We start from the raw sequence: 23193 nt of genomic DNA, 5'->3' as shown, positions 1-23193 counted from the left end.
CATTTTTTCTGAATGTGTCATGGAGCATTGATATCATTGTTTTTGTGATGTCTCATATTTTGTTCCTGAAGTGCTGAAATGGACAATATTTGTACAACGAGACATCACAAAAACAATGGTGACTATCAGAAAAAAAAAAATAAGGAGTAAATAAAAAATAAAGTTTGCCCTGGTGAGCTTTCCATTGCACAGGCATACTCCGTGCTAGTAGTATTTTTTTGCCTGCCTGCCAAGAACTGTTTTTTGGTGTAAATCAACCCAATAGGGATCAATCTTCTTTCTCAGGCCTCAGTAACCCTCCCTGTCTCCCAGGAAGGCCGCCCACATCTGTAACCACAGAGCAGCACCAGTAGCTCTGGCAGCACAGGACAGGGAGAGCAGCTGTGTTCATCCACACCAGCCTGAGGCAACCAGCTCCTGACACCCCAGCACCTCCCAGGGATGGTGTGACACCTCCTGCATCCCCGCTTCTGTGGCTCAGGGACCAAAATGTTTTTGTTGCCTCCTTTTTCTTGAAGTGAGACACTGAAGTACCAGCACAGCTGTGAAGTAAGATCCTCTGCACCCAGTCTTCTCTTTATTTGTTCAGTTCAGGGATATAGCATATGCTGTGTTACAAAATAAGCCATGAGACATTTACCAAATGCAATTTTAAATAGCAAAAGCCTGAAAATCAGCTGCAGAAAGCTAAGGCGAGAGCAAGTGGCACTCTCAGGGCTGTTCCCGCTGTTGGAGTTCAAGTGAAGTGACTGAGCCCTGGAGGAGGCAGACACTTCCTTTTCCTGACAAGTTGCCTCCTTGCCCTCATACCACAAGATAAAAATAGTCATATTTCTCAGGAGAAACAAGGCATGGCTGTTTTATCTCCCCTGGCACATGTGGGATAGGCCAGCCTGAAAGAGGTGTTAGGTGTCCTTCTGCCAGACCCATCAGCTAGCTGGCTGGATGTCTCGTGCTCTGTGGCTCTTGCAGCTCTCTCCTCCTTCACCTGCCACACCTTTTACCCCAGAGGGGTCAGTGTACCTATCCAGACACTGCTCTAAGACAGGCCAGTGCTCTCAGCTCCTCAGCTGTCCTGTAGAGGCAGTTCTGGACACCCCCAAGGCCCAGAGGAGCAAACAGTGTCCAACACGTGGAAGGTGGTACAGGTGGACTTATTGCAGTCCAGCTTCTCCTTTGGGGATGCAGATCTCTCAGCAGCTCTCCATCATGCCCTGGTTATACCTGAGGTGTTACCAGCAAAATCAAGAGACGTGGTCCCTCGCCCTCAGCAGGAGGCCCTGAGATGTAAACCTCTGACAATTCAGACAGTGCCACCAGTAATCCTACTGGCCGGCAGTTGAAAATGCTTTGTTTCACAAGCCAAACAAGATCAGACCTCTTCTATGAAAAAAAAAAAAAACCAACAAACAAACAACCAGGAAAAAAAAAAAAAAAAAAAAAAAAAAAAAAACAAAAAAAAAAAAAAAAAAACAAAAAAAAAAAAAAAAAACACCTGTCTGGATAATCACACAGATTTATGTTGAGAATAAAAGTTTGTTTTATTTGCCTAAAAGTCACAGGAAACTGAGTTTAAACTGTTTCTGAGGAGGCCATGTAGCACATTCTCTTGGCCCTTGTTAGGACAAAGAGGCTTCACAGAATGTTGTCTCATCCACCCTTTGAAATCCCAGTGCTGGAGAACCTCTCCCAGAAATCTCTCTCAGTGTTTCATTAAAAAAAAACAAAATACTGACCTAACTCTCTCTTGCTGCAATTCAAGTTTCTTTTCTAAACACAGTGGAGAAAGGGAAAACCTTATTCCTGTCCCATGTGTGTTTTTCCCACACAAGTGTTTCAAGGCTCTCACACGACCTTTGAATATTTTCTTCTCTGCATTATACAACAAAAATCCTTTCAACTTCAGACAAATATTTAATTACATACAACTATTTTTTGGTCCAGGAGGCCATGTATTTGATGCTGAAGCCAAAGAATGTGCAGCAGGAGATGAAAACCCTGCAAGATCCATAGGTCCGTTTTGTCTCAGGACAGCTTTAGCTTCTTCTTGGTGGAAACCATCCAGAAAGCACGAAGACAGCAAGGTGCAGTAAAAACAAGTGAACCGCAGAAAGACACAGGTTTCAGGGCTCAGTGCTCCATGTCCAAATCCTAACATGAAGACCCCCGCAGAAAAATGGCCACGGGGACGAATGCCCATCACCTTGAGCCTCCTCCGCTGGGTCTCTCCGATTCCATTGGATGCTCTCCCTAATTTTCTGCAGCGAAAGCCGCCTGTTCATAACTGAGCATTACGCGGGGCTGGGCAGGAGGGGCTCCCGGCTGCCGGGAACTTCTCTTTTTCCCGGTGAATGGAGCGGACAGACCAGCATCCCTCCTCCCAGGCCGTCCGCTCAGGGCCTTTCTCTGGGCAGGGTGGGAGTCCTTGGCTGCGTGCGGGGCCGGGGCCGGGGCCGCGGCTGCTGCAGCTCCTGGGGCTGCGGGGGCAGCGGGCGCTGCTGCACTCGCAGATGCTTCGGGGTGGGCTCGGACGGCATCTGGGGCAGCTCCCGCACCCCCCTCTCGCTGTCCATGGGCAGAGCCTGCATCACCCGCTCCTCTTCTGCAACAACACAAGGACCCCAAGGTCAGACACGCACTGAGTTCTTGGCCCAAGCAAGAAAAAAGGCAAATGTTGGGGTTTTAACCTGCCAGTCTCAGGTGATTCCTGCTGTCCCAGTGGACAGCAAAAATCACCTCTGCCTGCACCTCCCAGGCCAGCGTGAAAGGTTTTGGCTGCCTGGCTGAGATCGTGGTACCTGGAGGATTTGGGGCAGCTCTGCCCTGTCTCTTGGGGGAAGCAGCTTTTTCAAGGAGGCCCCAGCAGACACTGATGGACACCCCCATCCTGAACACCCCCTTTTGGAGACTACTGAAGGGAAAGTGAGATCTAACCCCAGGAAGCAACATCAAAGCACTCTTCCCTGCCATTGTCCATGCTGGGATTTCCAGACACCTGGAAGCCAGAGATCTCTTTTGCCAGCATTGATTTTCACACGCAGAGAAGTAAATTCATACCAACTGGCTTCTGACCACTGATTCATCATTTCTGAAATATCACTCATCTTAACTTAGGGATTGAGGGATTTACCTCCTGAGACACTGCGTTGGCCTTAAACATGCAGCAAACTGTTTCAGAGAGGCTAGTCACCATAAAATAATCACTGAAATATTCATTCTCATTTTCTCAGAGTAATTTTCTTAATTCCTGCTGAATCCAGGCCCAAGGACTGAGGATATGGTGTCACTGCACAGCTGAGGCAGTGATCTGTACCACTCAAAAGAGAGCAGCCGTAATGTAAAATAATACTCAGGTGGCTTTGCTCAAAGCACGTATCAGAAAGTGAGCCTGGCAATGCTAGCTGATCTACACAGATTCACCATATGCTAAAAGCAGGTTATTGCTCATGTCAGGGCAGACAGAATGCTCCAGACCACAGGGTTGCTGTCAGTGGGAAGCCCTATTATTTTAGGTGTCTGGATAGCAAAACAAAGCCCCTTAAACACTTACCATAAACTTCATGCCTTTTTTTCTTCCTTCTGATACAATAAATAAGACAAATCACACAGATGACAAAGAAGACTGAACCTCCTGCTATGATTAAGATGAGATAAAAGTCCATCTTGCCTAGTTAAGGGGATGAAAGAGGATGTTAGATGGAAGGAAATAACTTGCACAACATTTACTTAGAATTCTGTATTTTCTTCCATTGACTGTAAAGGCAGAGCAGCAGACACCCCACCCTTCGCCTTTTCCCTGCACACAGCAGAAAGTTGCTGCTCCTCATTGTTGAGAATTTTGATTGCTTCCTGATGGATTCAAGTTCTGCAGAAAATTGAAGCCAGAGCATTCATGTGTGCCAGCTCACTGTATTTAAATTGCCACTTGTCTCAGTTGCCAGTGTTACACCAAGGTGTCTTTTGCTTTTTCTGTGCCTCTTTCTCCCAGATGAGTGAAAGAGGAGCCCAGGCAGATTCACATATAATTACATTTCCATGAAAAGCTGGCTGAGCTGAAGCCCACCTGAAATTTACCTTGCCTGCAAAGGTCAAAATTCAAAGTGATTTGCTCAAATGCAGGACCAAGAGTTCACAGAGGGTAGCAGCGTTCGGAGGAAATTTGACTGCAAGATGAGGGATTTTTAATCTACTATGGAGCTGGCAGAGTCCTGCTACTACACAGAAAATTTGAGAGGTATTTAGTTTGGGTAGGAAGAGTAGTGCTCCATGCTTTTGGGGGGTTTTTGATGTCTGAGAAATGCTGTTTGTACCTTAAAGATCATTGGTATTTCTCTGTTAATTATGTGAGAAAAAAAAAAAAAAAAAAACTCTCCGACCCAATTCACCCTGTGAAAAAAGAGCATTTCTCAAGGGTGAAAAAAAATGAAATCAAAATTGTCTAGATGATGGCCAATGTCTGCCTACAGCAGCAGTGCAGGCAGACCTGAGCTTGCCTGGCTTGTGTCCTGGCATGGGCAGCTTCAGCCAGCATTTCCTCATCCAGACAAGGTGTTTGGAATAATTTTTCCTCTCTTAAACAGACCTAATCCAGGCATTGCCTGATCCATGCTTTCATACCCGGCTCCAAAGCCCATGCCACATCCTTCTCACCCCTTTCCAATGCTAACACCAATGGGACTGTGCAGTCCATCAGGTCAGGCAGCAGCACAAAGATACGTTTCTTGGCTATTTTTGAAATCAGGAGGATTATTCAGGAGGCAACAGGTGCACAGGGGAGCAGAGGCCATCCTGTTCCTCAGCTCTTTGGCCTTCAGTCAGCCTCAGCAGACCTGGGATCACTCCAGTAAAGCCTTTATGCCTTAAGGCTTGCTCCCTCCCTTCTCACACCATGGGCTGTCCTTCAGACTTGGACTTTCCCTAAATTCACTATGGCAGAAAGAGGTAAAAATTGGAAATACCGAGCCAGCTCTTGTGAGCCCCTCCCAACTCTCCACCAGCTCCAGCAGGAATCTAGAGTAAGAGAAAGCTTCAAGCAGAGCACTCATGGTTGGGTGGGATGAACCCAAGCCCAGCAAATTCAAGGACTTTTCCCCAGCACTGCACTGGGATTCTGAACTTTGAACTGAGCACCATGGCCAGTGTCATACCGGTGTGACCTGTCCTGTGCTTGTGCCTTAGCTTTCAAAACTTTTACGTGGGAGGAGGACACATGTGATGACTTCCTACTGAATCATTTTCAGCATGACTTTGCCCGTTTAAAATGCAATCCTCTCAGTCTTTTTGCTGCTTCTGTGGTTTAGAAAGATGAGGCTTCAGCTGAATAGGGAGACCATGGGACATTTGAGTCATGCTTATCTGACCCATGTAAGCCCGAAGCAAAATTCTCCATAACTTCCCTCCTGATTTTTAGGCCAAGCTGAAGAGTCCAAGCAGCTTATTTTTCCCCTTATGAGAGAACTCATCCACTCCCATGGGTAGCAGGCAACCACCACATTCATAGACATTATTACAGAGAGGAGAAAAACACAATGGATTTCCCAACAAGAGAAGGAGAGGAGCAAAACTCCTCTCACATCCCATTGCCCTCGGCTTGGCCACTCTGCCATTAGAGTAGGGTTGCCTTAAGGGTAGCAGTGAGGCTGGTAGCAGCGGGATGGGGAGCAGGGAGATGTGACAAGGCTGGAGAATTCCAGGCAGAAAGCATGACTTGCATCCTGGCTACCACAGCAGCATCAGATCCCAATAACTGCGCTGGAATTAGGCTCACAGTACTGGGTACTCGGGTTCTCTGTGCTCCTGAAACCTGGACCCATCCTATACACGCGTGCTACTGCATCAGGCTGTGTGGTCCACCCTAGCAGATTCTGACGAAAGATATTTCTTACCTGGACACTTAATGACTTTTTCAGCCATTTTTTCACTGACTTGGTTCTTAGCAACACATCTGAACATCCCAGAATTCCACCCACGCCATTCCAGCACTGTTGCGTTCTTTTGGATTTTTTTGCCACTGGGTTGAGTCAGTTCTATCATAAATGCTTCATCCTTAGCCTTCTCTTTTGCTTCATCCTTAGCCTTCCGTTTCACTTCACACCTGACAGATACAGTTTTATTTCCACAGTCACCAGTGAGGATTGGCTGAGGGACAGGTTCTGAAAAAGAAGGAAAGGGACAGGCACATGTGAGGGACTTTCTCCTCTTGAAAGCCCCCGTTATCATGCAGAACAGAGAATTAACCCCAAATCACCAGCTAATGAGCTCACAGAAGAATGAAGAGCAAATTAGACCTCTACTACAGAAGTAACAAGGCAATAATAAAGAAAATGCAGTGCAGCAGCCTACATAGTTGGCCCAGTAAAGCAGAGCTGCACACCAGGCAGGTGAGGGGAGGAAGCTGAGTCTTCAGGTGGATGGAAGGGACTCAGAGTCACAGCCCCCTCCACCTCTCGGCCCTGTGTTTTGGTGCAAGTGAAGTTGGTCCTGTTCTGCCTGTGCCCATCAGGAGAGATTTTCTCTAAAGCAGGAAAAACTACAAAAAGCTGCTTATGATGCTCTGTGTGCTACCGACAGCTCTCAGCAGGCACAACAGCACAGCATGGAAGGCCATCAACCCAGAATGGAGAACACAAAACAGACACTTCAGCTCTCAGTGAGGTTATGACAGGCAAAACTGACTTCTGTCTCTCCTTATGCCCTGCAAACAACTTGCTCCCTTTTGGTTCCAGTTTCTCTATCACTGGTGGCACTGAAAGAGACAGAAAAGCCTGCAGGGTTTTCCTCAAGTAAGGGCCACTGGCAGGGACAGCAAATGGAAAGTAATTATTTCCACCTTTAAGGCCAGATAAACAAAAACATGCCAGTGCCATCTCTCGTTACAGGCTGTGTAAGTTATAGAGATAATAAATTCTAAAGCAGAAAAGTACTGCTCGTAGCACATGCAGTCAGGGTTCACACCACAACATCTGCAGCCACCCTTTCCTTGTTCAGCCCACTCCTCCTCTGTAAACTGGAACTTATTATTCAGGGAAACATCCCAGTGGGAACCATTAGAGTCCAGGTGCTGGTGATGGAGTTGTGTGAGGATATCATTTGGACTATTTTAACAACTGTTTGTCCAGCCCTAGTAACAAAGGGCCAAATTTGCCTGGCTGACAAATTATTCTAGCACCCGACAGTTACTACAGGACTTCCAAAACCATGTGTCAGGGGTAATACAACCTCTCGGCTGCACAGCAGAGGAAAGGATGCAGCACACAGCTGGGCTGGAGCATTAACCTTGACCTGAAATGAGGACACCCCAATGACAGTTCAGTGGCCTAAAACACGAGCAAGAAGCATCATGCCCTGGTGACTTCCTGAATCTGTTGACAGTAATAACTCCCAAAGCAGTGAGACATACTCAGTGCTCAGCGGCCCGTTAGGCACGGGGCCTCCCATTGCACACAAACCCTGCTAAAGCCATTCCAGCTCTCCTTGCTGCCTCAGTAAGGCATCATTTCCATGATCCCAGCTGGTCCCCACAAACCCAAGATGTTGCCAAAGGTGTGCATGCTGGGTGAAGAAGGACAGAACAAAACTATCCCCTCACTGGGGTAAAAACTTGTGCTGTCCTACAGCTTAGATGTCTGGAGAAGTCACAGCAGCTATTAAGGAGCAGAATAGCCACTCCCATCATCCCTACTCACCCCAAAACCTTTGGGCTGCTACTGCTCCAATCTCCTAGGACAAGATACAGCACAGGAATGGAGGCTGCCTTCGTGCAGCTGAAATCCTCAGGTGTGTGTCTAACTGTGCTTTGAACAGCACAATCATAATTGTTGTTGTGTTATGCTATGCAAGGATAGGGTGCATGAGTCTTCTTCCACTGCAAATTCAATTCCTATTGTGGTTTATCTCAGAAGAGGTGACTGCTGACTATTTTGTATGTTAGAGCAAAAATGGGGTGGGATTCCATTGCCCAAATGCAGGCATTTAGTGACATCTGGACTCCTGAGCTCTCCTCAAGGGGATGGCAACACAAGTTGCTCAGCTTGCTGGACCAGTGGCCAGAGAACAAAAGTCATAACTCAGTGCCCATAAAATGGCACCAGAAATACCTGAAACCCACAGTGCATCAGCTGTACCTTACATAGGCTGCTGTGGTCCTACCAGAGGTTTCTGGAAGGAGGATGCTGCTGGGAGCACAGTCCCCTCTCAGGGTCCTGGCACCATTTGTGCTGCTGCAGTGGGGCTGACCACCCTCACTTTGCTGTCAGTGTGAATGCACTCACAGCTTCCTTCTTGCACACAGCTAGAGACCTGCTGGCTGACAAACAGGGGAGCCAGAAAGAAACCAGGGATCTGAGGCCATCAGCAGGAGCAAGAGAAGGGAGAAGAGAGGCAGACTGCTGTCAGTGGCAGGAAGGAGAAGGTATGTCCTACAGAAGTCTTCCCACTCCCAACCAGAAAAGAGGGCACAGAGTAGGAAAGGCTGTGGGAGAGAACAGAGCATATACCAAGTCTTGCTCAGCTGTGCTGGGAATGGCATGGGGAAAGCAAAAACTCACCCTGAACAAAGACCATTGTATTTTCTTCTGCCTCCAGTTTCCCATCCTGCTGGTAAACCACCACCGTGTAGTTCCCGCTGTCCCCTTTCTCCAGGCGCTGGATTTGCAGGGTCCTGTTCCGGAACACGGCGCACCTGCACTGCTCCCTGTTCACAAAGTACTTAACATTTGTACCTTTGACCTGGACCAGCCTCTGCCTGCCTTTCATCCACGTTGCCTCATAGAAGCTCCCAGGGGCAGTGATGCTGAGGAGGGCTGTGTCATTCACTGCCTTGTAAATCCAGCTGGTGCTGGAGCCTGTGGAGGGAAGCACAGCCCATCAGTTGTCTCCAGCAGCCACAGCAATCACCCAAAATGTTGTCATTTGCTATGCATCCCCCTTCTTGAGGTGCCTAAGCCTCTCTGCTTTACTGATGACATCTTCTTCCCCACTCCAAAGCGCTTCTTGATTGTTCATTAGATAAATGCCAGCATCCAATTTAATTCTGAGAGACAAGAAAGCTAAGAGTCCAGCTTTCAAAAGCTGGATTTATGCCCTGGATGACTTACTTGGAGTGACTCTGGATTCCAAGATTCATGGCCTCCCATTCACTTTAACATGAACTTAGCCCTTCCTGCAAAGAAGGTCACTTCTGTGCTTTGCACGTGACACAGGCTGGTACCCAGAGTGCCCATCACCGCAAACATTACTGCAGACAGCAAAAATAGTCACGTCCCTGAACAGCAGAACCATTTTCAGCAACCCCAGTGGTAGCAATGATGATAATATTAGCAGCCCATGTCAAGGTGTGAGTGAGTGTAAGGCACTGAACTGGAGGCACCCCCACAGCAGTGCCCGCTCCTCTCCCATCCCAGTTACTCTGCCCCACTGGGATGTATCCACTGGATTTTTCTAACAACGGATCCTGATGGGGCAAGTAAGGCAGGAAGAAACAGCTACCAGCATCCTGTGAACTGTGGGGGTGCAGGAGTCATTACAAGAAAAGCAATTGCCAAAAAAAAAAAAAATCTTATCTCTTCCTTTGATTCCAGGTCCCTTCTCCAGAACAGTTAAGAGCAGGGGCTTCCCAAAGGTGGTGCCAGGACTGGGAAGCACCTGAGCATGGGTCTGCCAAAGGGGATATTCAGAAAAGCCAAGGCTACTGAACATCCATCGTGTTTCCAGCAGTGGGGATGACGCTCTCCTGGAGCAGTGCCTGGGTGCTCTGCCCGCTCCCCTCCAGGCTGCTTCACCCACCTTCTTTGCAGGCCCATTTCTGGTGAGCCAGGACTTGGGAAACTTTGCAGGGAGGTTATTTCAAGTGAGGCACTGTCCCCACCCCCGTGGCAGGTGGACAAACCTTCAGGAGGAGGTCGAAATCTGCGTGCAAGTGTCAGGTGGGATAAGCTCACTGACACCTGAACGCACGCGCTCAGAGCCGCAGCTTATTTAGTTTGTCATTTTCCTGTGCTCATTCCTCCTCGATTTACAGGGTGAAGCCAACCAGCAGGAGGAGATTTCCCTTCTCATCACCACGCAGAGCTGATTCCGCTCTAATTTTATATATTTTAAGCGCTTTTTCCCCACAGAGAGAGAAAAACTGTGTTTATGCATATTTTTATTAGTCCTTCATTCCTTGTATGTAGGATAATGATAAATGGCACCACAGAGGGGAAACTGAAATCCACTGGCTATTTCATTAAACTAACAATATTAGAGATAATCAGAGAGCTAAAATAGCATGGCTCTGCAACAAGAACATTAATGCTGTAGTGCTTCTGGCAATTCACCACTTCTAAAGAGAGGTTGTTCTTCCAGCACCGCCTTTCTTGCGAGGTATTTGACATATCTAATGAAATGTCCTGAAATAAAGCTATCAGCTAAACAGCCTTGGAAGCAGCTGTGCCCCACACAGATGACACTACATGTTGTACCCCAATATTTGAATTCTGATAGCTGTTCCTGCTCAGTCATGAACAAGTATGTAGAGCTAGTAACAGGATTTCTTTGCGTAACAGACACTAGTCATATTGTCTCTCTGAAAGTAAAGGAAAAAAGTAATCTGAGTTTTCAAGGATAACTCAATGGCATGTCTGTGGATCAGAGACATCTCTAGACATCTCTAGATATTGATCCGATCTCCAGAGTCTTTCTAGTGGAACGCTGAGTATCCCACACATACGATACTAAAAATCGGTTTAGCTAATGAAACAACATTTCTGATAAAAATGCCAACTGAAATGTGCTCCACAGGGTAGAAAGGTTTTAACTGAGAGCCTACAGCTCACTCACAGTCACAAGAAAGAGTTAAAAGAAAAAGCTCCCACAGTAATTTTAGAGAAGGAAGGAAGTCTATGAAACAATTTTCCATTCAAGGGAATAATCCCTACTTCTGCTGAGGAAGATGTTTTATAGATTGTGTACATTAAAAAAAAAGAGAAATCCTTATTTATCTATTAATTTTGTTCTGAAGAAAAAGCAAAGCATTAAGCAGCCATTCATACAATCTTAGTGGAATGAAACAGAGGAAAAAAAATTATGCAGGCTTGTATTGTCTCCATCTCTTAAAACCTTCCCTACTCTATGAGTTAACACCTTAATTAAGTTTTTAGATTAATATTTTAAAAAATAATGACAACAATAATATGCAAAATATAAAAGATATATGCAGTAGCTTGCTGTTTTCACATCTTAGACTTCAACTCCACTGAAGACACTGAAATATATCACTCTGTTAATATTTATGGAAGAATATAAATTGCACTTTCAAAAGATTTGCACATCTTTGATAAGAAAAGGAAATTACATGCGATAATGCACAGTGAACTGGATCTCTAATGTAGTACAAGCTACCTCGAGGGCAGAAAGCAAACTGCATGCTGACATTTCTCATTATACATGTGTCAAATTAAGGCTCATTAACTTAAAACCAAAACTCTTTACAGCTTATTATTATAACTGGAATAGGAAACTCAGGTCCTGCCCTCCCCCTGGCTGAAAATTAAATCAAATAATAACAGCAATAACCCAGATGTCTTCACTCATTGGAAAAGTGGAACAAGTTTCTTATCAGTAGCAGCCCACCAAGTTGTAAATGCTTTACATTGCAATATTAACATCAGCCCAAAAGAGCAAAAAACAGTAAGAAAAACTCACATTTTACATTGGGAAATAAAAGCAGCAAGCACTTGACTAGGAAAATCCTCCTAAAGTTCATTTTCAGGGTCAAAAAAAATCCAGTGTTGCCTTGTCTAATGATAGCTCCTGGCAGGTGAGAGGATTTTCTGCTGTGAGCAAGCAGTGATGGGACATGTCGGCGTAGCCTTTGTGCCCTCCTCCTCTCCTCCAGCACTTCTCATTTCTAGCAGAGGCGGAAATAAGTCTCAACAGGGTGTTTTCTCTGCATGGAGGCAACGTGGACACACAAAGAAAATGGGCACTAAAATGCAGGAATGCCCTGGAGGGTTGTCCACCCAGCTGGAGGGCCAGATGGGGCCCTTGTCCTCCTCAATGCTCACCTGAAGAGCTCAGCTCCAGCATGCACATGCCACCATCCTAGTGGGAGGGATGCAGTTTTTGGGTGGGGTAGTTATGGGAATCCTAATTCTCCCCCACAGCCTCAGCAGCAGCCAGGGGAGAGCAAGCCCAGGACCCCCAGTGAGGAGCAGGTGGCTGTTGGACAATGCTTGGAAAGGAGACACACTTCCCTTGGAAACCATCAGGATCAGCTTTGCATCAACATCTGGTGTATGAGGGGTTGGCCAGAGCCACAAATGCTTCCTGCAGGCAGGGCCAGCCACCTGAGCAAGCTGTGAGAGGGATGAGCATTGAAGGGGGTGATAATGAGAACATTGCCTTCATCTAGCCAAAAACCAGCCCTGAGGCTGGCTGCTGTGGGAAAGACAGCGAGGAAAGAAGCTGTGAGGAGGCATGGGAGCTGGGTCCAAAAACATGTGTGAAGCTAATAAAGTCTTTATTCCTGATTCCAACAGGAGACAGATGGAGTGGTGAGGATTTTGAATCTCATCGTCACCAGCATAATTCCTCTGATACACTAGCCACTGAAACCTTCCAGCTTTTTGTCACAGACATAGGCCAAGAAAGAAGACAGAAGAAAAATGTACAATAGGAGATAAATCTTTCTTGTTCATTCATGTCATTCTTCTACCTTGAAGTTAAAGGAAGGTCTTGTAAGACACCTCCCCTTCTCCAGCTTAATCATTTTTTACTGGTACTAATGAGGTAAAACACTTCTTGCAGGAAAACCTAGTTTTTCTTCCTTCTTTCTGCTTTTGTTTCCTTACAAAGAACACACAAAGGAGGCACACACAAAAGGAGAGAGGAAGCAACAGCAGCAAGATCACATTTCTGTTCCTGACCTCCACCCTCTGTGGCAAGACACAAGCTGAGGGCAGGGCCTGCCATGTTCAGGTATCTCCTCAGCCAAGCAAGCTGTGTCAAACTCTTGGACACATCTGCTTCCAGCTTGAGCACCTAAAGAAATTTGGGCAAAGGCAGCAACCCCAATTTCTCCTCAGTTTCTTGGAGGTTTTTTGCTGGGTCCATCAAGCAGAGTGGAGGGAAGCTCAGCATGCTGAAACCACTGTCCATGCTCTGCTCAAATTTGTCTCCCTTCTTCTTCAGGGACACATCCCTCAAAACCACCACCTGCTTCCAGGGTACCCCTGCACATTGCGTTTGTTGGCATGCTCACACTGCCAGGGGATTGTCCATGGTACAAATGAAATGCAAACAGAAAAAAGTCTGCTTGTCTGAATGTGAGAGAGAGAAGACAGGTAAAGCTCCATAGTGGTAGAACCAAGTGTAAAAGGAATACAGGGAATTCTGTGTTCATAATGAAGTCCGCTACTTCCAGTAAATCAGGTCGGCATGCCCACGTGCCACACATAGTCTTCTAAACTCACAGTCGAAATGAGTCAGACCAAAAGCTCCTATGGTACCGCAAACCAGCTCAACAAACATCCTGGTTTCTGTTGGAGCAACAGGTAGGCAGGAGCGAGAAACCATTAGTAAAGGATATAAAATGTCTGTTCAAAAATGAGCAGTGAAGAAGCGCTTGAGAGAAGAGAGGGCTCCATGGCTGTCACATCACAGAAGTGACACCAGGCCTTGGTATTCCTGAGTACTTTGTGCACGTGCACAAAATCCACTTGCAAGATTTTGAGTAACAAAAGCCAAAAGCACAGCCAGACCTCAAAGAGCCACATCACTCACCTGCAGCAAGAATCCCCCATGAGATCCTGGCACATGCATGGTCTGTCCCAAAAGCAGCCCCTTTTCTAACCAGTCTCAGAAACCTCCTGCACCATCAGACCCAGCTGGAGAAAGACAAAGCAGCTCATGTCTCTAAGCTCAGTCTTCCTGCCAGATGACAAGTGGGGAAATGTCAATATTCTGCCAGCTTTACCCTTCCTCTCTTGAGGAGCAAGACAACGTCATGCTGCAGTCCTGACTGGGCTTTGATCCCCATTTTAGAAGAAGAAAGGGATTTTTTGGATGTTGCTTGGAAGGAAGCACTCTAAGTTGTTGCAGTGATGTCTCTGTTTTCCCTTCAAGGAGAGCCCCAAGGGAAGGCACTGAGGAGAAGGTGCCTGAATGTAACTCTGGGCTGCTGCCACAGAGAAACTCTAGAAGCCAGCATGTACCTTCAGAGGTGTGGCACAGGATAAACATCCTGAAAACAGCTACAGCAGAGAGCACTGGCAGAGCAGCCCCTGAATGCCCTCGTGGTAGAGGCAGTGGCACAGAAAGCTGTGGCTGGAGCTCTGAGTGGCCACAGCCCAGACACCAGCCCAAGCTGTGCTGGGCAGGACAAGGCGAGCTGCAGATAAAAGTGCTCTCACACTCTTCTCCTCACTGCAGACACCCTCTCTTCTCACACAGGAAGTGGATTGAACAAAGCCAGCTAGAAAATGGCAATGATAGAAAAGCAGATGTCCCCCAGCATGGTGCTGTAGGGCCTGGTTCAGCTAGGCCTGTCCTTAGCATCAAGCTAAGGATGCTCAAGCCCTGTTTAGCCCAGTTGCACTGCTACACATGCCCATCTTCTGACACACATGGGAGCAGAGGGCTGAGCACAGCCACAACAATGGGCTGTGTCTTGTCGCATCTTTGCTCTCTCTCTCTGCGGCATTGTTTCCACTGCAGAAGCCACAAGGCGCTGTACTCACAAATTTGCTTTTGTGGCTTTCTCTTTCCTTTACGCTTCTGCTCTTTGTAAGACAGTACACAGTTGCCTCAGAGGGAATGTAAGTATCATAATCGCATTTCCTTGTAAAGGTGACAGAGTCCCCCACATCTGAAGGCAACATCTCGAGAGACAATATGCAGCTGTTGCCAGCTCTAAGTTCTCAATTTAGTGATGAGCCAATAAACATTCATGCCTGAGGCTTATTAAAAAAAAAAAAAAAAAAGGAAAAAAGATTGTTATAAAAAATATGGCTATTTGATCTACTAGAAAAGGAAGACTGCAAAAAGTAGATTTGTAGCCCATGTGATAGTTTGTACCATCTTCTCTGGTATGAAAGTCAGGTTATGGTAAGTGGTATTTGCATGTGAGTCAGGCATCCTGCACTGAGCACCACCAAAGACCTTCACACCTCTAAATTTCTCACCAGGCCTTTGATGAGGCACAGTGTGCAAGGAGAAGAGCAAATGTGATTTTAATTGGAATGTCAGATGGGTAATATGTGGAGGGGAAGCTTTGGGGAAGGGTAACTTTACTCTTAGGAGCTCTCCTGGGCTTGCACCCTGGCCTGCAAGACTGGGCTCCATCTGGATCTCCCTGGATGGCAGCTAAGAGCTTCCTGATGGCACATCTCCCTTTACTGTTGCTTTTTAAAAAGCAGGAGGAATTGTGGGCAGTGGCTGGAGCAAAGGAGGAGCAAAGAAGAAGCAAACTCAGCCGTAGCAATTCCAAGGAACTGCTGGCTCCTGCATAGAGTTTCAGCCATTTGGTTGATGAAGGACACATTCTGCCTCCTCTTCACTTCTGCCTTACACAGGGCCAGGAAAGGAAAAACTCTAGCTTGAATAAAGGGGTGGAAATATGAAGATCAATAACTCAAAACAGAGCTTTAGCCAAGGGTTTGGCAGGGATGCTGACTCAGTGCCTCAGAGCTGACAGAGAGCCCTAAGTTAGCCTGTACACAAAGGAAATCTTCCAGAAACAGTGACACACACACACACGCTACTGATACTGAAATAGTTGTCTGCACAAACCTTTTTATCCTTCTCTCATGAAAAGTAAATTAACATTTTCAAACCATGAATCGTGCAGAAAAACTGATTATTTGAAGAGGCAATTCTCCTGTGATGTCCATAATCCCACATAGAATCATAGAATGTTCTGAGGTGGAAGGGATACACAAAGATCACCAAGTTCACCTCCTGTCCCTGCACAGGACAGCCCCAAGAATCACACTGTGAGCCTAAAAGCATTGTCCAAATAATTCTTCAGCTCAGACAGACTTGGAGCTGTCACCACTTCCCTGGTGAGCCCATTCCAGTGCCCCAAAAGCCCATGGGAGCAGAGCCTTTTCCTGATATCTAACCTAAACCCCTCAACACAACTTCATGCCGTTAAACCTTTAGCCCCAGGTGTTCTCTCTCAGGCACAATTTCTTCTTTTCCAGCGGTAAGTGTGTGTCAACAGCCAAACCTCACAAAAAAACCACCCTTTATTTCTGGTCTGAAAGAACATAACCCCCTTAGATCAGGCAGTCTGTGGTTCACAGCAATGGCTGAGGCTAGAGCAGATGGCAGCATCCCATCAGTTATTCCTGCAGATGGTGCATTTCAGTCTTGCTGATGGTTTCCATCATCTATAATGGCCCTAGATTTAGGACCTAACTTTTAGCATCTTGTTCCAGTAAATTCAGTGACATTACTACTGCTGCAAAAGGCGTTGGGCTTGCTGGCATGCTGCAATCAATCTGTCTTACACAAGAAGCCAGATAAATAGCAATAAAAGCCTCTTCCAGTCTTGGCAGTGGTAAATACACAAAGACCTGTATTAACTACAATGTGCCTCTTCATCATGAGAGAGTGGATGGACTAGCTACCCAAGAAGGATAATAGAAGAACAGCTGCTCCTAGAAATATATCCAGGGAAGACAAGTTGTTGCTACCATCCAAGTAATCTTTTGGACAAGATCTGACACTCCCCAGAAACCATCAGCTTAATAAATGCATGTAATACCTGATGTTTTGTACAGTGTTTTATTCTACTACAGTATTATAAATTCAGAGAGGAGTGAGGGACAGTTGAAAATGGGCAGGTGGGAGGTTGAGAAGTGATGCAGGAGACTGAGCACAAACAAGTGGAAAATACATTTATTCCTAGGAGTGGCCCTGAATGGCTTTTGTATAGTTCCCACAGGCAAAGGAAAGTCTTCCCTTCAAATGCAAGACATTGTTGGTATTTTTCCTGCTAATGCAGCCCCTGGGGACCGTGTATGTGGGTATAAAATGTCCCTGCTCCTGAAAGACCTTGCATAAGCCTCTGTGAAGCCTCACTGTGCATCCTAAAAGTGTCTGTAGCTTATTTATCAGACAGTGGACCTGTGATAGCAAAAAGAAAAAGGCCCACTATGTGGTCTTATGCACGTATATAAGAAGGTTTGGCTGTCATTACTGGGAAATTAAGATGTCAGTTTCTCAGAAACGTCTCAATGACCTGTCAGCACAGTCTTGCTGTTCTCTGAAGCAAGAAAAGGGCCCTGGTGTCTTTCACCTCACTTACACAGATGCTCTTCGCACCATGTATATCTAGGGCCATGAGATCCAGTGGAAATTCAAGTCATCTCCTGCTCAGTGCAGATTCTGACTTAGCAGCTCAGTTTCCCCTGCTTCTTCTCTGGTCCCACAAGTTTCCTGTGCCCTGTGAACCTGGTTTTGGCCCCTCTGATGTTTGTTCCTACATTTAAATGCATCACCTCACCTAGTCCTGCCAGGCAGCAACCTCAGTGTCAGGATGGGCTCAGCTCTGGGGCCAACACCCCACAACTGCAGCAGGAGCCACACCAGTGTTGGCAAAGGGCTTTTTCCACAGCAAAGGAAAACACAGGCACAAAGCTGCCCATCTTTCTGAACATTTACATCCCACAGCTGCTGTTGCCTGCCAGGGAGAGTAACGGCTAAGGTGCTGTGCTATTGCATTTCTGAGAGTTTCTGCTTTTTAAGACCTCAGTAAGGCAGGTGCAGTGTGTTCTGTGTGACATCGCACCAGGGCATCGGTGGCAGCTTGTGGCTTTTCACAGTATTTCTACCAGGGCAGTACTTGCAGCCCAGCTCTTTCTGTTACAGTCTTGACAATCAGATGGTGTCACCATTCTTTTCAGCCATCCCTTTACACTGCCATCATGGAAGAGCAGCCTTTTTGTTAATTACCTGTGTCTGGTGTTCCCTACATACACAGCTTTCAGCAACTCAGTAGAAATTTGCTGAACTTCAGCGGGCACTTTGCAGAGCAGGAAGTTTACAGTCCAGCCTCAATGGAAAGTTACTGTGTATGCCTTGTGCCCTCACAGGTAGGAGGCACTGGGTTAGCTGCCATGGTTATTTGTGTTACGTTGATTTTCCTTTAAGCTCTTCAGCATCAGTAATTCAGTATAAAAACAGGCATCTACCTTCCTCTTTTTCTGAGGCTGTTTAGCCATTGGGACTTTTTAAGATGGATGAGATAAAATTTATGGCACTGTTGACTCTTCCTGATTTTCTCTCCAGCAAAGATGGGCCTTTTCATCTGCATCTGGTTCTCCAGAGAAAGCTATAAACAGATCTCTGCACTGGTCAAATAACAAAGCTTTAAACGCTCAACAAAAGGCAGGGATACAAAGCTCCTCATCAGACACTAAATCATCTGAAGGAAAAAAGTCCCAAACTCTCAGCAGCTGGGCTGAAATGTGTACAAAGAGAAGCTGAAGTTGCACAGCTTTCACCGTGACCTCCTATGGCAGCAAGAGGAATCCTGACCCAACTCGTGCACAGGAAGGAAAGAGAGCTGGCACATTCTTATCTGTATTCAGGGTACCTAAAAGGCTGGCTGGAGTCCTGCCTTTCCAGCACCCTTCTCCTATCTCATCTAACAAAGCCTATTCCAGAAAGTGACATCAAGATAAAAATGCGGGAAAGGGCTTGCTAGAATGAGGAGGCGGAGGAAGAAGAAAGATTATTTCCTGTTTGCTGCTATCAGATTTGGGTTTACTCCCCTTCTTGGGCTCATCAGAATTAGCACAGCACATTCCCTGCAAATGGCTCAGAAGACATAGAGGAATGAGGAGGCCCTGCAGCCCGGGGCAAAGCATCCCCTGAGGGGCTCAGTGGTGATCTACCACCAGCAGAGGAGTGCATCTGTCTGGGGAACACCATCCATGACAAATGCCAGGGAGAGCAGGCGTGAGAAGAAAGCAACAGCAGCTGCAGCTTTCCAGAGAAAAACATTTTATACTGCCTGAAGAGTTTGCAGGATGACGGAGGACAGACCTTGCCTGAGACCCCTGAAGCCTCCCCACCAATTTAAGGGAAGAAAAATCATCTCTGTCTGCCATTACTCACCACCACGTCTGTACCCTCAGTCGTTAAGCCCGTGCCCTTTCTTCCCTTTGGATCCTGCACAGCAGTCACTGAATTTGTGTCATCACCCCCTTCCTCTCTGTGTCCTGTCTCGACTCATCCTGACACAGCAGAGACAGCAGCAGCAGAGGCTGTCCCACCCAGCAGTGCTCCTGCTCCAGGCTCCCTGTGCCCCCTCGGGAAAGCCTCCACCAACTTCTCCAGCTGGCCCGAGGTCAATGGAGTTGACATTCACACACCTTCCTGAATGTGTCACCCGACACATGCCTGATTCCCACCCCGGCCGTCCCAAATTCCCTCGCTGTAGGTTTGCCGGTTGTTTCAGAGGAGACATCTGATGCCAATTGCTCTGCGATTGAAAACTTTCACAGGAGAGCAACACAAACTCTTAGTGCTCTTTGCTTCAAGTCATGCTGTCAATGTCACCACTGCAATTCTCTTCACGCAGACAAAAAACACCACCACAAGTTCTTTTTCTTTCTTTTCTTTCTTTTTTTTCTTTTTGTTTGTTTGAAGACATCTTGTTACGTGACTTTCCAGCATCAAAAAAAAAAAAAAAAAAAAAAAAAAAAAAAAAAAAAAAAAAAAGCTTTTAAAACTGCTTCACTCCTTAGTTTAGGGAAAATATGTTTTGCCTTCAAAGAGGAAGTTGTATAAACCAAAGATGAGACAGCAATGCTGGCTGGAGGATAGGCACCCAGCTGTATTTCTTCATTCCATTTGCATATGATATGGGAGTAGACAATAATTCTCTCCAACGTACTGCATTTGCAATGCCGAAAGATTTGCTGAAAACTGCCTCCAAGTAATTCTTGGTCTGTAATACATCCACTTTCTGTATTGTTAGGCAATACTAAAACTATCAGTAGCCATCATCAGTTTTAAAAATTCTGCACAAAATTTCCAATAGCATCTCTATTTATGTTAGCTATAAAACACACACTTTGGACTATAGCCCCATTCAGTATTTTATCATGGATATTGGCTAAGTGTGACACCGAATATGCTAACCAGAAAAATAGATCAATTTAAAAATAAGCTGACATTGGCCACCTGTATTTTCTACCTCTGCAGATGGGAGCTTTCCTTACATTAGTGTTCGGCACAATGAGCAGACTGCAGCTGTGCCAGGTACATGAACTTGCAAGCATAATGAATGATCTCATAAAGTCATTTTTATTTCTGCTGACCTCAGGGCTGATGGGAGAGTGGGGGAACCTCTGCTGCTTGGGGCTGGAGTCCCACCTCAGGCAGGAAATACCTTCATGAAGGTGACAGTGATGCCATCAGCATGCACAGGCAGAAAGTCTGCTGCACTTCCCTGTGGTCCTGCACAGCCCGAAGAAATCTGCTAACTGATCATACCAAAGTTAAATTAATCTTGATATAATTAACACAACACCTGCCAGCAAGGACATGCAGTGGTAGCACATGGGGCAAAGAGTTCAGACTGAAAGAGAGTAGGTTTAGATTGGGTGTCAGGGAGAAATTCTTTTCTGTGAGGGTGGCGGGGCACAGGTGGCCTAGGGGAGCTGTGGCTGCCCCATCCCTGGAAATATTCAAGGCCAGGTTGGACAGGGATCTGAGCAACCTGGGCTAGTGGAAGGTGTCCCTGCCCACAGAAGGGGTGTTGGAATTAAGTGAACTTTAGGGTGCCTTCCAACCCAAACCTTTCTGTGATTCTATGATTTGCTTGCTGGAAAAGTACAAATGTTTAAAAGGGCTTAGGGCCTTCTAGGTTCTCAGCAAAGATGCTCCTGCTGTCTCCAGCCACATCCTCTGCCTGAGGAGATGAGTCATGTAATCTTGCAGAAAGGAAATGCAACATTTACTCTAACAAAACCAGTGCAACATTTACTCTGAACAAAACCAATGCATGGTGCAGTGTTTGTCAAAGGTCCCAGGCACTGAGCAGCCTGGCAGAAGGCACAAACAACATCCAAATACTAATCCAAGCTTCTGCAATGACACATCACGGAGTTCTGCTTCCACCTCAGACAGAAATGGGTGATGTTGCCATTCTTGCCCACTTCTGTTACCAGTTCTGTGTGTTCACCTATGGAAATCTGTGGGGCATCTCACTCCTGCCTGCTTGGTGGTAATAACACCAGGATAGATTTGGATTCTACAGCACCAGAATTGGCTGTTTCATTTTAAGAAATAGCTTTAAGGATGTCTCTCTGTGACACTGCCAGTGTAATGAACACTACAGGTTCATTACACATGAACCTCTTGTTTGCTTGTTTTGAAATGAGCTGCAATAATTCATAAAAGGTGACGTGAACTTACCATGTACATGCCTAAAATCTAGAGGGGTTTTCTTCAACTACACAGAGATTTCTATCAGAAGTTCACACAACCACTGTTTCCACATCTTTTCAGAACAACAGTTTGATTTGCTATTGTAAACTGGCCATTATCAGTTTTGTCTATCTGCTCTCAGACTCACCAACTTCGACTCTTGTTTCTGTAGAGCTGAGGGTGACAGGGAGAGCCGGTCCTGCAGCTCCCCATAAACTGCTGCCTCTGGCGTCTCTGCTCTCGTGCTGGGCTCTGAGGCAGCACCCCAAGGGCTACAAACACAACCACTGGGACATCAGTCACAGCAGCCTGTGGTAGAGGTTGAGAAACAAAGCACTGTTTCATTATTGGGATGTGGGAGCTTTCCTGACATGATAGTTTTGTGGGGATGAGTTCATTGTGAATGCTAAAAGAAATCTAAAGAGATCCTTCCATTGTCTCTGCTCACCACTCTACAACACATTTCTTGCTTGCTTTTGCTTTCACTTTGATCTTAAGCCAAATAAGTTCATTCTCTGCCCTCCTTTTATACTAATAAACTAAATTAATTACATGATGAAAAGATTACACATTGCATTTCATGTCAGTTGTTGCCTAGCACATGCCACAAGCAAACTCCTCTCTTCCCACCATGAAAGATTGACATGGATACAAATCTAAACCTCTGTTCTGTACAGTGCTACAAACCACTGGTGGTTTTTCTCAGGTGAGAGGATATCACATCCCAAAACACCCACATTTCCCACAGAGCAGAGCTCCCCTCATCCTGCCAGCATTTGATTAGCAGTGGGGTGGAAGCTGCACTACTCCCAACCTTCCTCAGTCACGACCAGTGGCCAGAGAGGATGATGTGGTGGTCAGTTCCCATCACCTGGAAAGCACCAGCTCCCCAGAGGAGGCCAGAGCCACCTGGAGGCACCAAGGACTCTCTCAGCAGTCCAGAGAAGGCAGAGCTGGCATGGCACAGCCTCGTTAAAGACACCAGAAGCTCCAAAGAGGCAGCACAGGCACCTCTGTTTCTGGTCAAATTCCTGATAGCACCATCCACATCCATAGCCACGTCCATGTTCTTCTGTCAGACCCAGGCTGGAAATTGTCCCTGCACTTTCCTGGGAGATGCAGCACCATAGTCAGACTGAAAACACCTGGAAATTCAGGCAGAAGGCTCCTCGGAGTGCTGGGTTCATAGACTACAAGGCATGATCTCCCATGCCCAGTCACACCAGTGTTCTAGGGATAAACCTGTTATGCCGAACTCAGGGGATTTGACAGGATCATATCAGGACATTGTTTTTATCCGCAACCTGGGCCCACTTGTCTAGGGGTGAGAACGAGCCACCTCCTCCTTGCAAAAGGTGCTATGCAGTCCAGCATCCTCTCTCACAGCTAAGGTGGCTTAGGTGTCACAAAAAAAAAGAATACAGATGGATAAAGATGGGTAAAACCAGACCATCACCCTGCATCCCTGCCCTGCACCTCACAAATCAGGCAAGGCACCACAGCAGGGCTTGGTGAGCTGCTGGTGCACATGGATGTACCTGCACATTCCAACAGGGACAAGCTTTGTGCCACTGTCCTACAGCCTCTCTTGGGGTGACTTACAGATGAATGTTCTCATGATCTCTGTGTCCTTGACCACCCAAGTCAGCTCTAGTCAGCAATAACTAGTTATCACCTTTCCTTTATTTTGCTGCGTATAAATTTGAAAACAAGCCTGTAATTCCTGTAAAAACCAGAAAGAGACAATTATTAAATAACAAAACTTAGTTC

The 23193-nt window shown here is 46.4% G+C and overlaps 1 protein-coding gene across 5 annotated transcripts; it reads right to left on the bottom strand.

Annotated features, from left to right (window-relative positions):
* Positions 1–550: 550 nt before the first annotated feature.
* On the bottom strand, positions 551–23092 carry LOC136304643 (T-cell surface antigen CD2-like). Of its 5 annotated transcripts, XM_066208146.1 has the most exons (7): positions 22962–23092; positions 21572–21732; positions 19362–19654; positions 8547–8843; positions 5886–6152; positions 3551–3667; positions 551–2602 (listed from the first exon to the last, which is right to left on the bottom strand). In XM_066208146.1, the coding sequence occupies exons 4-7, from the start codon at positions 8752–8754 to the stop codon at positions 2394–2396; spliced, it is 801 nt and encodes a 266-aa protein (XP_066064243.1). In that variant the 5' UTR covers positions 8755–8843; positions 19362–19654; positions 21572–21732; positions 22962–23092; the 3' UTR covers positions 551–2393. The 5 variants fall into 5 exon arrangements, with proteins under 5 accessions (XP_066064243.1, XP_066064244.1, XP_066064249.1 ...); XM_066208147.1 differs by lacking the exon at positions 19362–19654; XM_066208152.1 differs by lacking the exons at positions 21572–21732; positions 22962–23092 and adding an exon at positions 20313–20336.
* Positions 23093–23193: the final 101 nt, after the last annotated feature.

The sequence above is a fragment of the Chamaea fasciata genome, unplaced genomic scaffold (genome assembly GCF_029207755.1).
Source record: "Chamaea fasciata isolate MVZ Bird 193981 ecotype frontalis unplaced genomic scaffold, bChaFas1.0.hap1 SCAF_2, whole genome shotgun sequence".
Lineage (NCBI taxonomy): Eukaryota > Metazoa > Chordata > Aves > Passeriformes > Sylviidae > Chamaea > Chamaea fasciata.
The sequence above is the reverse complement of the archived record's forward strand: the minus strand, read 5'-3'. Positions and strand labels throughout refer to the sequence as shown.

What these genes read in the sequence shown, in the direction of transcription:
- LOC136304643 (XM_066208142.1), bottom strand. Translation starts at nt 11,743, where the DNA reads ATGAACTTTAGGAGGATTTTCCTAGTCAAGTGCTTGCTGCTTTTATTT. An exon ending in AAAAGTCATTAAGTGTCCAG is followed by an intron (nt 3,668 to 5,885) that starts GTAAGAAATATC and finishes CCCCTTAACTAG; the next exon opens with GCAAGATGGACTTTTATCTC. An exon ending in AAAAAGGCATGAAGTTTATG is followed by an intron (nt 2,603 to 3,550) that starts GTAAGTGTTTAA and finishes GTGTTGTTGCAG; the next exon opens with AAGAGGAGCGGGTGATGCAG.